The sequence below is a fragment of the Polyergus mexicanus genome, unplaced genomic scaffold, assembly GCF_030449975.1.
Source record: "Polyergus mexicanus isolate NDT 795.1 unplaced genomic scaffold, iyPolMexi1.0 SCAF_10, whole genome shotgun sequence".
Classification (NCBI taxonomy): Eukaryota; Metazoa; Arthropoda; class Insecta; order Hymenoptera; family Formicidae; genus Polyergus; species Polyergus mexicanus.
Window position 1 is genome coordinate 3,637,673 of NW_027223330.1, and position 14,738 is coordinate 3,652,410.

The window sequence follows — 14,738 nt, forward strand, 5'->3', positions numbered from 1 at the left end:
TCCGATTTTGTATGAATACTAGTACATTAATTTTTCCCGCGTGATTTCGTTCATCTTCGCGAGCGAAAATTATCTTCGCGTACTCGTTATTTCGACGATCCAGGTGATACTACGCAATGTTTCTATCTCCAATTTTCGTCAGCGATTTCGCATTCATATGAAAATTGCTCATTCGCACACGCCGTATCATACGTGAGTCAACTCGACTCTCTCGTGTGTCTGCAAATATGTGGAGTCGCGTAGCCGACCAGGCCTCGACCGCGCCTCGAAATCTCGTAAAAATAGCTGTCATTCGTTTCAAGAGCTGATAAAAAACCACGCCGGAACGGCTGGAAGGTCGTTCGGGTTGCCTGCGCAGTACGGAAATCCCACCGCGAACGCCTCCGACCGAAGAAATTGCGTTTCAACATTTCGACGTGGAACACGCATGCGATGTGACGCAATATTATATCACAATATAAGCCGGTCCCTTCTCTCTGTTTTTAGCATCACTTTGTATTGACGAAAATAATTCGTCTTTAATCCGTTTATCAATGAAACTGACCATGTCTCTAGCGATAACAGAATCTTCATTATCGCGCGTTATACATTGAACGCGAATTTTATCACATGTCTAGGTCTAGGAATGTATCTTCTAGTCAACATAAGCTATCCTAAACGCGGACCCGGCTACTATTAAAGAAATAAATAAAAACAGAACTATAGGGCGAACCAAGGTTATCCCTGAAGATCGCATCTACACGAAGGGAATCATCCGCGCAGTAACTTCACTACGCAATAGACTCCAAAGATGATCATTTCTTTTTTTACTCGATCCTCACGTACACAGATAATCTTTCTCTCGAGATAGAAAATAAACGAGATACACATAGGCATCAACTAGTGGGAAGATACGCAGGTAGTATTATATCATATACCGGTTGACCGTGCTAATAACAGTGCGCGGAGGCGGCGGGATATGGTACGTCGTTTTGTTCGCTCGTATGGGTTGGGTGATGTGGTGGGGCCCCCGGCCCCCGGTCGGAGAGAACGTGCCAGAAACCCCGTCCCGTCGCCTCTCTTTGGCCGGGCCGATCAATACTCGGTATTCGTTGATTTCTCAGCTATGCGATGGAAAAAACATTCCGACACGTGTACCGATCGACAGATTTCGTCCTGACGATGCCGAATATCGTGACCGCTGATGACATCGGGCCCTTCCTGGACCCGAAAGGAGCGATCGCATGCTATTGCGCATTATGTGTGGCGGTGACTGAGAGGCTCTCGAAGCTTCCATGCGCTGCGACGCGACGCGGCACGTCGCGCGCGCTTATATAAGGCAACCGGCCGGCCCGGCTCGGCGCATTCGTAAACAAACCCTGGTTCAGTTCGGAGCAGCGAACACCCGAAGACCCCTTCACCCTTCACCATCAGTGTAACACACTTGGGCTTCTTATTTCATCGAGACCGCCGGCACGGGAAAATGTAGGCGAGCGGGCACCAGGTGCGGAGCGCGACAGTTTACCGTAGGTATCCCATCATTGGGTTTTCCTTTTTTTCATTTATAACAAGTATAACGCAATTTTGTCCTATTGAGCTAGTTGGAGTACATTAGACTTTTTTATTGTAACCCAGTGACAAAGGTAATTGACGTCATGCCTGACCTTGGTCATCTTGCGGTGGAAATTTAAAAGAGAATTGTCACAAATGATTAATTTGCTGTATAACTATTTAAATTATTGAAAAAGTAATAGAAAAATACATGAAAAAAGATGAATGTATTGGAGCATTTAATATTTTGATTTTTTCACTTCTTTAATTAACAACGTGCTAAGAAATCATATTTCTTAACGACACAATCTTTTAATTCTATTTATATACAGGGTGTTTCAGAACAACCTTCCATCCTTAAAATGACGTATTCCTGATATGATTCTAAGACGATTTTTCCTTTACCAAAATTTGAATTGAAGCGTAATTTTTGAGTTATAAGCAAAAATAGTTAGCAAATCATGCGTCGAGTACAGAAGGCAGGCAGGAGCGGCGCAATACATATTCCTGGCGTAATTCTAAGACATTTTCTTCTTTACCAAAATTTTATTTAAAGCATAATTTTGTTATAAAATAAAATAGTTAGCGACTCATGCGTGGTAGTCACACGTCGGACGGTCAGTTGCGGCGCGTTGCGCCGCTCCTGGCTGCCTTCTGTACTCGACGCGTGATTTGCTAACTATTTTTGCTTATAACTCAAAAATTACGCTTTAATTCAAATTTTGGTAAAGGAAAAATCGTCTTAGAATCGTATCAGGAATACGTCATTTTAAGGATGGAAGGTTGTTCTGAAACACCCTGTATACACATTTGTTATGTTATCTGGTATTAGACTTGTTTTCAATAATGTCAATTAAATTTAATTGTAATTTAACTATCTCTACTATTTTGAACTAACAATAAATTATGATTGGGAAGAAACAAGGAAAGAGAATCAATTAAATTCAAGTTCAACTCTAATTGATAATCATATTAAGAGAAAGATAACTCGAATATTTCTATTGGACATTGCGACAAAGTAACATTTACGCAATACGCACATACGCAATTGTATATTTTCATATGACATAACAAAATATTATTTTACAACGCGCTAAGAAATTATATTTCTCTATGATGTATTAGAAAGAAACATTATTGTATTACAATTATGGCGCGATTATATCATTTTATAGAATTGTTTCATTATATGAATGATAAAATGAAGAAAGTAAAGGAATAAAACGAATATACCGGAATGAGACAATAGCTTCAGACAATAGATTTTTTTAATCGGTAGTAGCGATGGTTGCAGTTGTTTCGACGGGAATCGGTTTGACAGCTGGTTCTCCCGTTTGAATAACATTGATGACTCTTTCCATATTAGCTGGCGTTATGTTCTGAAAAAAACGCGAGAAAAATATCATGAGAAATTAAAATAAGCGAATTATAAGAGCTATGCGTTTGCGTTTTTTAGTGCACCCTACGGGGTCGGTGCTTGAACAATCCGTACGCGACGACAGGCGTGAATTAGAGTTCGAAATACCTTTACACTTTGAACAAATATGAGAAGAGAACTTCGAGATACAGGTAAGCGCATAAAGTCTAGGGACAATAATATATTATGCATTAAGTTATATTAGGATTATGCTTATGGACAATGAACTAGAAGGGTTAAAAATACGATGATTAAAATCAATGCGAGCCATAGTTTAAACAAGCCGTAGTATAATAAGCGCGGCTTTGAACTATTCTTACGTCAATGGTGTAGAAAAAAAAATTTACGATAATGTAAAGATACTTTTTTATGCATTAGAGGTATCGAAAAAAAGAATTATAATTATATATTATTAGTTTTATATATTATTTAAAATCAAAACTCTCTTTGTTATGAGTAATTAAAAAGGATTCTATTTACATATAATTGAATTTACTTGAAATAAAATCTCGATTTTCAAACTTTGATAATATTTAACAATAGGGTTTAAATAATAATAAAAATGATAAAAATAAGAGAAAAGATTATAAAAATGTCATTCCTGAAAAACTGTAACTGTAAAAACTCGGCTAGTAATAAGTGTCGACGATTTTAATAGAATTCGATGTGAGTTTCAATATTTAAAAGCAATCGCTTTTAAATATAAAAATACTAAATAAGAGATTTAAGGATATCTAGATGAAAACGCTGAACATATCCTTATCATTCTTTCGCGACAGTTTGTCGTTTGCTTTTTAAAATATCGTCGAATTTCAATATATAATTTCCTTTAAAATCGACGCACACTGATATAAAAAAATGTGCCTTGTCCACGTAAACATTGCGTGCTGAATTTCGTACGTTAACAAGCCATATTCTATTTTGTAGTTTAGAGCAGACTCGTAGTTTGATCCAAAACCGTCGACACCATCTGCCTCCTTTAATACTGCATACTGAGGCACAGCATTGGAAAGATTGGAATCAAAAAGCAAAAAATTCAAACATGTAACGTAAGCCGCACCAACCATAACAAAAACGAGAGAGGGAGAAAGAGCGATAGAAGGGGCCAGTGAGAAAAAGAGAGAAGGAGGCTCTGTTCATTCGCGGTCGTATCCGCGAATAAGAGAGCAGGGCGGATGTTAACGTAGGTCTTGGCTCGATTGTACCTTTTTGGGCGCTGTGACAGTTAGTACACCATCCGAGGAAAGAGTCGAGGTGACATTGACGAGATCGTGAGATGGTGGCAGGACGTATCTGCGTATGAAGTGCCTGCTGATGTAGCCGTGCTCGTCTTGTCTCTCCTCGTGCTTGGCCTCGACAATAACGTAGTTGTCGACTGTCTTCACCGTGATCTCATCCGGTGAGAATTGTTGCACGTCCAGTATCACCTGCGGATCAGAGAGAGAGAGAAAGCGCGGCCCCGTGAGGAGGCCCCGGAAATTATTAGCTTCATTCAAGATCCTCTAAGCCAAAAGCGTCATCGAGGACAGAAATTTCGCATTCTTCTGAGAGCAAAGCGCAAACGCACATCATCGTCCTGGCCATGCCTTCGCAGAGCGCAAGTTAAGTATCATTTCCCTGAACGAGTTTACTCCGAGAATTATGGTTGAATTTTGAACAATAGGACAAGCAATTTGATTTTTTTCTCGTCTCGTAAATTAGTATTTGTTTATTGCGTTTCTTCTTTGAATTAAATTCTTCTTCGGAAGAGGATCTCGAACGCCATGCGTCCATAGCGCATATATAAATTGTATTAAAACACACAGAGCTACTTTTTGCGCACAATCCTTCCGGCAAACTATTTGGAACAGCGCTTCGTTTAATTTGCATTCGTTCTTCCACATCTCCGCGTTTAGGGAACCGCCGGGCCCGGTTTTGCCGATCAGATACGGTTGTTGGAGTTTCTGCGACGAGGAATGAAAATGACAATTCGGCCAACATTTTAGATCCATCTCGACCGTCAAATAAGCGTGTTGCAAAAGGCATTTTTTCTCTTTCATTTTTCGATTTTTCGCGACTCTTTCATATGTAATTCCGCCGCATCTCTTTAGATCATCGCGCGTTAAAGCGCGTTAAATGGTACAAAAGCAAATCGGGAAGATGTAGTTACCAGGCGCACCTACTTGTGTGAGATTGTTCCTTTTTTTTTTTAACGATCAAAAAAAACGAGCATACACACATACAAGTAGGTGATTTTTTTGTACTTATCGCGAGTGCCGCATCGGTCGTGGCGGGAGCGATCGGTCGCGACCGTGGTGGCCGATACTTTTCGCAGCTAGCGATTTGCTTTTTGATGGGAATGAGAAAAATTGCGAAATACAAAATATAAAAAAAAAAAAATACATCAGATGGATAACACTCCGGCGTAGAGAGCAAGGAAGCTTCAACAACCGACGATAGTAAAATAGAGACGAGTCGAGTTTCTCCGGGTGATGCTGCGTGATCCTGGAACTTGATGAGCGCGAGCGCGAAGTAAATTAATGGAGGATGATTGGCTGTGCATTTCGAAAATAGTACCAAAAAAAAAAAAAAGAATAGAAGAGAAGAGGGAAAAAGAAGTTATACGGAGTAACCGATCCGTAAACGGTCGACTCGAGTGCTGCGCGCAGAGCGACATATTTTGTACAAATAAAGAGATTAAAAAAAAGGATTCCGTGTAAGAGGAAAAAAAAGAAACAAAAAGACAAAAGTCAAATTTTGTACGATTCTATCTTGTTGACGGTATTCAAAAAAAGTATTTATTTTTATATAGAGATTATAGCCAGAAGGACCGGGGCTTGAGATTCGTTCGCGTAAGCCTGCGCCCCCTTCGAAAGGGGGGCGCGTTGGCTCGTCGGGACGACGCCACGAGTCTCGGTTCTTTCATTGAACAAGACTGATTAAGCGCGACACGATAATATATATAACGATAACAATCCACTCTCTTTCGGTTGCATATTTTATTCCGTGGCTGCTGCGCGCGATTTCTGCGTGCGACTTTGAACATAGAATGTAAAAAGTACAGCGGGAAAGAGAATCATTTCAGAGCTGCGGCAGGCAAACCGTACGCGCGATCGCGCGAGGAAAAAATATCGCGGAAAGAGCGAAAAATAACAAAACCAAAAAAAAAAACAAAAACAAAAAAAAACCAGAAACACGTTTAAAAAGATTAAAGAAGTGGAGGTAAAACAGAACTGTGGTGGTAAAACTGTGATTTCATAGAGATTTTGAAACTAGCGCGACTGATCGGAGATCATCCTCTTTTGATACGCGTACCTTTCGTAGAACATTTCGGCAAACGAGGAGAATAACGGCGTCTCTCGAAGAAAGAAAAAGAAATAGATAAAAAAATAGCTTATCCGGTAAAAAAAAAAGAAAAAGAAAAGTCGTCTCTCCGATTCGATTCATTCGTATACCCTCCCTCGTCGAGAGGGAGGGGTTGAAAAATACCCACTCATCCTATATATTCCGAGCGAAAATAGTCCCGATCAACACACTCATCTTACCATCCTGTCAAAAATTATCGAGCTGCCGCTCCAATCGACCTCACGTCGCACGTACAATCGCACGATCACATGTAATGCGCGTGTTAAAGACATGACATTGATACCGACAGGTGCAGCAAAAGCAGTCATTAGCTTTTTGGGCCTTCTGGTGTTCCGGATTTTTCGTTCGTTAGCATATCTAGTGGGCTTTTCTTGAGTTTCTTTCGTCTCTTACATTCGATTCCCTCGTGTTTGGGTTCCTTTCTTTTTTTTTAATTTTTAATGACCGCGCGGCCGATTTGTCGATCCCTTTGAAAGTAGCGTTCGAGCCTTATTAGATAGAACCTTCGTTCGCGACGTTTCGATCTTTTCCGTTAACCCATTTCTCTCCCCAAGCCTTAATCATCCTCCCCTTTCCTTCTTTATTTTGTTCTCCCTCTTACGAATGCGCCTCTTCGTTATTTTCCTTTGTCACTCACTCCCGTCATCTCTTGTCATTTGTCTTCAGCGACTTTTCTAGATTTTGAAATCTAACTACGATTCGCCACGAAATCTACGTTTTTTCGATAAAAAGGGTAACAAGAAAAGTGTACACTTATTATATATCGTAATTTTTTTGTAGAGTATCATTATCGAGGCTCTTTGTATTCGATATAAAATACGTTTTGCGTCCGATACAAATCGCGCTCGAATTATAAACATCCAAAAAAAAAAAAAAAAAACCACTAAAGAGATGGTCAGTTTAAGTCGTGTCTCAGCTAAAGTTATAAACGCGTAAACCGATTACACGTTTCGGTCGCTGTTGCATCATCACCTTCCTCAACAGAAGGCGATTGTAATTCTAACGCATTGGATCAGAATAATCTTGAATTCATGAATTTAAAACTGTCCTTTACATTCGTAATAAAATCACGATAAATGTAATTTGGTGAACCGACGACCGTGCGAATTCATGAGTTTAGGCGAATTACACATTTTATATTTGACATAGATAACCACTATATAGAAAAAAGAAAATGATCGTCGCTTCAGGCCGTGATTAAGTTATCGCAAAAACAATAAACCGGTTATATTTTGCTCGCGATATTTCATTGAACTTCCGTGATAAGATAAAGAATATTTGTAACAGGCCAATAATTCTCTCTTTTGCGAATTCATGAATTTAGATTATCACGACACTTTGACGATAAATGAAACCTACTCATAATATACGCGTATTCATGATTTCGAAACTTGTTAAGCGACTTCTATGAGCACAAATTGTAAATTAACGATCGATATTACTGTCGAGTTACTAAGTTACAATAAATCTGAGACGGATAGCTGAGCGATCTAGAGGATTGTAAAGTAGAGCGATTTCGCGGACGTTTTATCCAGTTTGAAATCACGAGGATATAGTCGAAGATTTAAGGACGTCAAATAATCAAAGAGACGTAACGTACTCTTTATCCTCGTGGAATCTTTTTGAGAAAGAGAAATGCCTTTTGCTGACTGATCCAGACGCAATCTAATCTACTCGCGATACTCGCGAACGCGACAACAGAGCAGTTCTTGAGATTCTTGACTTATCTATCGTGTGTTTTAGAATAACTGCAGCGTAAGATAATCGGTATATCCGCGCAGGGCGTGTTAATCCTAGATATTAATCGCGTGCATATCATCCCGAATCGCGATTCCCGTGAATTTTTCTCCGATTCGTAAATCGTACTTATTAATAGTCGTGTTAGAATCGCGACGGCTATCGCGTAACTTTCCACAGTCCGGGAAGGTTACACGATACCCGTAGGCGATTCTGCAATTCTCTTACTCATAACGAATAAAAATACATTCTAAAACGCGTCTAAAAATAATATATTAACTCACTCGCGTACGGGACATTCCATGATAATTTTAACGCGCGTTGCTTCTTGTTTACGTTTTCTTGCCGCACTCTGGAATTAAACCGAACGAGCGAACGCACATGTGACAAGAAAATAAAGAATTTTCCGTCGCATTTTTCTGACGCATTTTGAGATTACACAAATAGAGAGAGAAGATGGCTTTCAGAAATTGTAAAAACTCGCAAAAGCGGCTTCAAAAATTATAAGCAATTTAGAATAACGATATCCTCGAAGCGAAATTAGCGGCGAGATTCGAATTGCGAATTAATTTGCGTTATTGATTATTAATTATTGAATCGATTATTGCGTAAGGAGATATTATCAATCTTTGAACTTCTTATTGTTCTAAATAATTTCTGGCCAATTCATTTCTTTCGCAAAATCTTGCCAGCTAGCAGGATTTTGCGAAAGACGGAATTGGACCATTGCAGCAGTACTTCCGCCCTATAATGTATTTTTAAGCAAGCTTTTAACACTTTCCTGAGGAAAAATGCTATCGTATTAATGACTATGCAAATAAAAGATCCGATCAAACTCAATTATTAGCATCTTGAACTGACATATAGAAGATAAACTCACGAGGCATCCTTTGCAAATTGAATTAATTTTAGCAAAAAGATATTTCGAGTTCAATAAAAGCCCATCTGATCGCAAGACTTGAACGCAACTAGATGAAACATTATATAGATAAATGCGCATTCTAAGACGACAATTACGAACATCAAAATGACAAACTCTAATAGCAATTAAAGTACCAATAAAAGCAAAACTACTCTTACAAAGCAAATCTTTTAACTTGAGATCATTTCTCGTGTTTTATCACGAATGTAAAGACTAAGCAAAGAATCGTTTGGTGATGTATGATAAATAACAAAAAATCCTTTCACGGTAACGTCACGTAATACGCACGAGGATCAATAGGTGAAAAGAAATACATTTTCTGATAAATTAATCTAAAATCTTCCGTATTGATTCTACGAAAACTTCTCGAAGCAATAAATTTCTAAAAATAATTAGCAAACGGTAAACATGTAACAAACATAAAGATAGTTAAAAAGCATTAATTCAGATACGTCAAGATACAAAAATAGTCTGTTCGGCAATAAAATTCTTTTCGAATAGAACTATTATTAAGACAAAAGAAATAAACGTCATCATACGACATCGAGATTAATAAGATATTTGGACACAGATCTCAGAATAAAGTATCGATAAAATATTATTATTAATAAAATTAATTGAAATTTTAACCACTGGACAGCGTTAAAAATAGACACTTTAGTCATTTTATTATTTCGCTGATCCGTTGTGACAGAAAAAAAAACTGCAGATCAAAAATTCCATTTTACTCGTAGAGATTCACAAAAAATAGTATGCGACTTCGCTTTCGATCTAATCGTATCACGCGACATTCTATTTTATTTCTGTGCGCAAAATTGTTCTAAATACCAACCTGGAAATTATTATTGTCCAACTGGATCGTGCTAGATCCGCTCGAGCTCTGACGCGTCACGTTCTTCCACGGTCGATAGTACGTGTTCCCGATGATCGAGCGTAAAGGGGCTCGATTGAAACCGAGACCGGTAAAATTCGAGATCAGATCATCTCGGTGGAGGCCAGTGCCAAAGTGTTGATCCAAGAGCCGTGAGACGGGACGATCGATGTCGTCCCACCAATCGCGGAAAACTAGAGGCACGATTGACATCTGCGAATCAATCGAACAATCAATAATGACCGGTTGATGCTCCTGCTCGAACGTAAAAACAAGAAGAAATATACATTTTTCTGGAGACACGAACAAATAAAATATAAGCGTCCCGGGCGAGAAATAGGCGTGAATGAAGTTTCGCGTGATTGAAGAATCGGGTCACACAACTACAGAATATATAATACATATATATATATATACGTTAATTCTACGTATAGATGCTAAGAATTATTAAGCTAGACTGCACAAAGGCGATAAATCATTAGCTCTCGTGTATAATTTATCGGATAGTATTTCTAGGACTATCGTTAAGTGTAATTAATCTCTCGGACTTACTTACTCGGAACACTATTGACATATTGGCACATAATTTTAGCGTAAAAGAAGTTAATTACATAATTCTACACAATGGCCGAAGTACATCTCGATTTATAAAAGACTTATCGAAATCCGCGTCATCCATTCCGGAATGGACGAATATAAGTCATTGGTGAGATACCCTACGCATTTATAACTAAAGATCACAATGAGAGTCTCGTTTTCTCCACTGTATCACTGACATCTTTATTAATTATTCTACATTACTCGTTTGTTAAGTGATAGTTTTAGGGGAATGTAAGAACGCGTTAATCGATACGTCAGTTACGTGCTGTACGTAAAAATCGACATTAAACGACATTCTCCCTTCGTTAAACGTTACACGTACGAGAAGCTCTTCACTCACATTTAAATTCATGCCTCTCATAGGCAATAGATAAATCTATAACGGATCTTTCGACGCATCTTGTAACGCGATACAGCACTGCGGATGATACTAAATACCTCGGAATATGACTTCTCTCGCGTGGCAATAGAATTGACAGAATTAAAAAGGCAACGTCCAATAAAAGGGAAGGAAGATTATGATTAGATCGCATAGAAACCGGTTTCTCTATTCACGACACGGAGACTCGAAAAATAATAAAGAACTCAATAATGTTTAGACTATAGTCATAAGCCAAGCGAGAGCTCGAAACAGCAAAGCTAGTCCGTTCGCGTAAGATTACGTATAGAGAATTTAAATGAAATTGTCTCGAGACAATAGATTATTGGCATTTAAGTATCGACCAACTATGACGATGGAACAACGATGACGATTGATCAGACAGCGCAGGTACTAGTTTAAAGTCACACGCTCCTAAACGTTGCTAAGCATCACACGTATCTAAACACGCGATCACCGAACACAATCAAATCGAGGATTAAAGATCATGTGTGACTCGCGGTAAAATTCTTCACGATCATCCCCCTTTCTTTCTTCTTTGACTAAGGATATGTACCCTTGACGTCCGCGGTGGTAGCTCGAGGTGGGGGAGATTTTGGCGAGGACATAAGGACCGTTAGCTTAAGATTATTTCGCACAAAACGTACCGATAAGCTCACATCCTGATCTAAAAGACGAAACAAAAGAAATGGAGACGTAGACGAATAACATTACATTTAAGTAATTCTAAGATTATCGTAAGTTAGTACGCTAAGCGATTAGACTCATAACTACCTATTAGGGCTAGTGAGGACGCGGCGGGATAACGAAAGATATTCAGTAATACACACTGGCGAAAAAAAGGTAAAGAAAACGTAACGAGAACAGTACTGTCGTACCTTACGTGGAACGTGAAGAGGCGATCGGTCAACTCGAAGTTCACCAGACAATTTCGGAGTCGTCTGCTCTCTGATTCAATGCGAATCGCGGATCTATCTTAAATAACCGACGTCGGTCGGCGTCTCGACGCCGCCGCGATGCGGAGGCGTGCTCCTACAATGTCACGTGACGTTCACTGACTATTCTCTCCAAAAATACATCCAAGATTACTTCCTACGAACGCTACAGAATTTTGGCTGTTAAAACCGACTCGGTCATACTTGCGCTTAACTCGAGCCACTTTGTATGTACATTCTCACTGTCACGTGACGATTACATACATCGATTTTCACCGCGTTTGTCATACTCGCGATCGCTACGAAATATTCGCGATTTACCATCTAAACTGAAAGGCCTGACAATATGAAACGATGATGTACAAAAAATATACTCGATGCAATTCGTCTGTGACAGCGACATTATCTCTAACTATATCTAAGACATCGTCGATGTGTTGTCGAACCTTTCTATTTCCGCGATATCGAATTTGCAATCTCTTCTGAATTATCACGATTGCGGGATAAAATAGTGGGGTAAAATAGTGGACGGTACCGCTTATTAATTTTTGGACAATCGTGTTTTAAAAACAGTGCGGAAATCCGAAGAAAGAATTAGAACGCATAATCTCATCGAGATGAGATGTTGCATCCTCTGTACTGGAGCGAATTAGAGAACTACATCACCAAACGGAACGGGATAATAAAGAGATCTTTTTTCTGAAATTTTTTACTCGATCATATTTTGCTGAGCAATCACGAGAATTAGAGATATCAAAGATAGAAATTTTCGATCGTGACAATTAACTTAAAGATTGGCTTCATAGACTTCTATATAATATATCTTACATACTTCTGTATATTATTATAAAATATATATATATATATTATTGTATAATATATAGAAGTATGTAGTTGGGTTATTCACAAATCGTAGCAAATGCTGAAGATATTTTTTCGACTTTACCGCGAATACGAATACGCCGTTCGGAGAATACATGAGGAACACTTTGATCTCGTGAGCAAATATTTAAATCGATAAGAGTTACCAAAAGTTTAGAAAACACGGAGAGTGCTAAAAGCAAATTCATTAAATATAGGGCTACGTCCCAAAGCGTGTTATTTTACTATATTGGATTATACGTATTTGTTTTTTCTTAAGATACCTTTCCTTCGATTTGCTTCTTTCTCGTTTAATATTTTAATACATAATATACATATATGTATGAAGAAAGTTGTATGATTAACACCGATATTAGCTTTGCGCGACAATTAACCACGTAGATTCTCGTATAGATCTTATCGAGCCGTCAGTACCTTTGAAATCTTCAGGTTTAATTCATTTTGATCGATAATTTGGCGAGCACATTTTGTCCGCACGAGAAATAGATAAATTTCACATGCATCGCTTCGCGACATAATTCTGAACAATGAACAATGAACCACAATCAATAGAGACGGCGATTTAAGCGGGATTGCTACGCGCGGATTATATAAGCTTGATTGATAAACTTTCTCCTATAGGGGAAAGGCGTATAAAGTCAACTATAAAAGAATTATAAAAAAAGACGTGCACGTCGCAAAAAAAAAAAAAAAATAAAATAAAATTATAAAACTTACATATATGCATTATTAATGCTAAGGGTAATATACTTAGGTATAAAAATGTTGCATACTAGACTACTTCGTTACTCCGCGAATTCCATCTACTAGCGGCAAGTGCTAATGAAACAATCTTGAGTGCGAAAATAGCTCCTGATCCACGTCTCATCTAAAAATATGCACTCGCATTTTTAAGTCACGCAATCAGAAATATCTCTACGATATATCCCAGCTGGATAATCGTTATCGAAATATCTCACTGATGAAAATCGAAAGAATTTCAGTCTTCGAAACAAATAGTTATGGTATATGGTAAATTTTGTTCTTCAGAAAAGTTATTTATATTCGAGATATCTAAAAGCGAAGCGCAAAAAAATTCATATCATAGATTTGGCGAAGCACTTGTGGCAAGTGTATCGGGAGGAAACGCGAGTAATCTAATTTTAAGCTCTAATTCTTAGCTCTTCGGACGAATCATATTATGTGGCATTATAATAATAATGATAAGCTCGTAATTAAGTTATTACTTTATCTACTTATACCGCTCGGTACTACTTACGCGATACTATTTGTCACTCGATACAACATCCAACGAACAACAATAATTAATCGATAAATTTCAGACAAGAATCTTATATCTTAAGAGATTCTCTTATCTCTCTACCTTTATTCCGAGATATTGCGAAATGTTCCATGTTTACGTGTCAGACTTCAGATAAAAAACTCTAAAAATGACTCGATACTCTGATTGTCTTTATTGTCTAGGGATAAAAACTAAATATTGATACTTACTGGATAAAACGACCATGATTATTCGTGCGTGTCCCGTAGGGAATATATTATGATGTAAAGCGTATGTGTATATATAATATATCAACACACACAAGAGAATCTCTTTATGACGAATGCGATGGTAATCATCCGTTAGGCCGATGCTTGTATAACTCGATGGATTATTGATGTTATTATACCGATTTTCCTCGGTTTATAAGCATTAAAGAAAATTATTATTTTTAGATGCAAAAATGTTATGTCAGAGAAATCTTAGATTGAGAGAAGAGCGAATATGCGTATATTTTTTTTGTATTTAACGTAAAATGAAAAATTTGTAATTTGCCCGAAATAATCGAAATCATATATGGTCCGTTTGACTAAATTGCGCGAAATTCCATCTTGATATGGCTTATACTTACTTTATATCTGACTTTATTTAATTTTGTATTTATGCAGCGTATAGATATAGGCCCGATACTATTTTTTGGCTAAGAGAGAAACAATAAAGTGGAATCCGATATACATTAGTGTGTGAATCTTTTTCAATTTAAATTATACCAATCCTTCCAAAGTAGCCACTATATCGTCGAAGCTTTTAACGCAGATAAAATTAAAAGAAATATTAAGTTCTGGCTGAGAAGGTCGCA

General features: G+C 38.0%; 1 protein-coding gene and 1 long non-coding RNA gene across 2 annotated transcripts; one reads left to right on the forward strand and one right to left on the reverse strand.

Annotated features, from left to right (window-relative positions):
• The first annotated feature begins 1,331 nt into the window (after positions 1-1,331).
• Positions 1,332-14,613, forward strand: LOC138937280 (uncharacterized). Its single transcript, XR_011447485.1, has 3 exons — positions 1,332-1,505; positions 2,987-3,099; positions 3,875-14,613. It is a non-coding gene; the product is annotated as an uncharacterized lncRNA (long non-coding RNA).
• On the reverse strand, positions 1,587-10,237 carry LOC138937278 (protein lethal(2)essential for life). The gene is made up of 3 exons (XM_070303397.1): positions 9,784-10,237; positions 4,153-4,374; positions 1,587-2,909 (listed from the first exon to the last, which is right to left on the reverse strand). The coding sequence occupies exons 1-3, from the start codon at positions 10,033-10,035 to the stop codon at positions 2,799-2,801; spliced, it is 585 nt and encodes a 194-aa protein (XP_070159498.1). The 5' UTR covers positions 10,036-10,237; the 3' UTR covers positions 1,587-2,798.
• Positions 14,614-14,738: the final 125 nt, after the last annotated feature.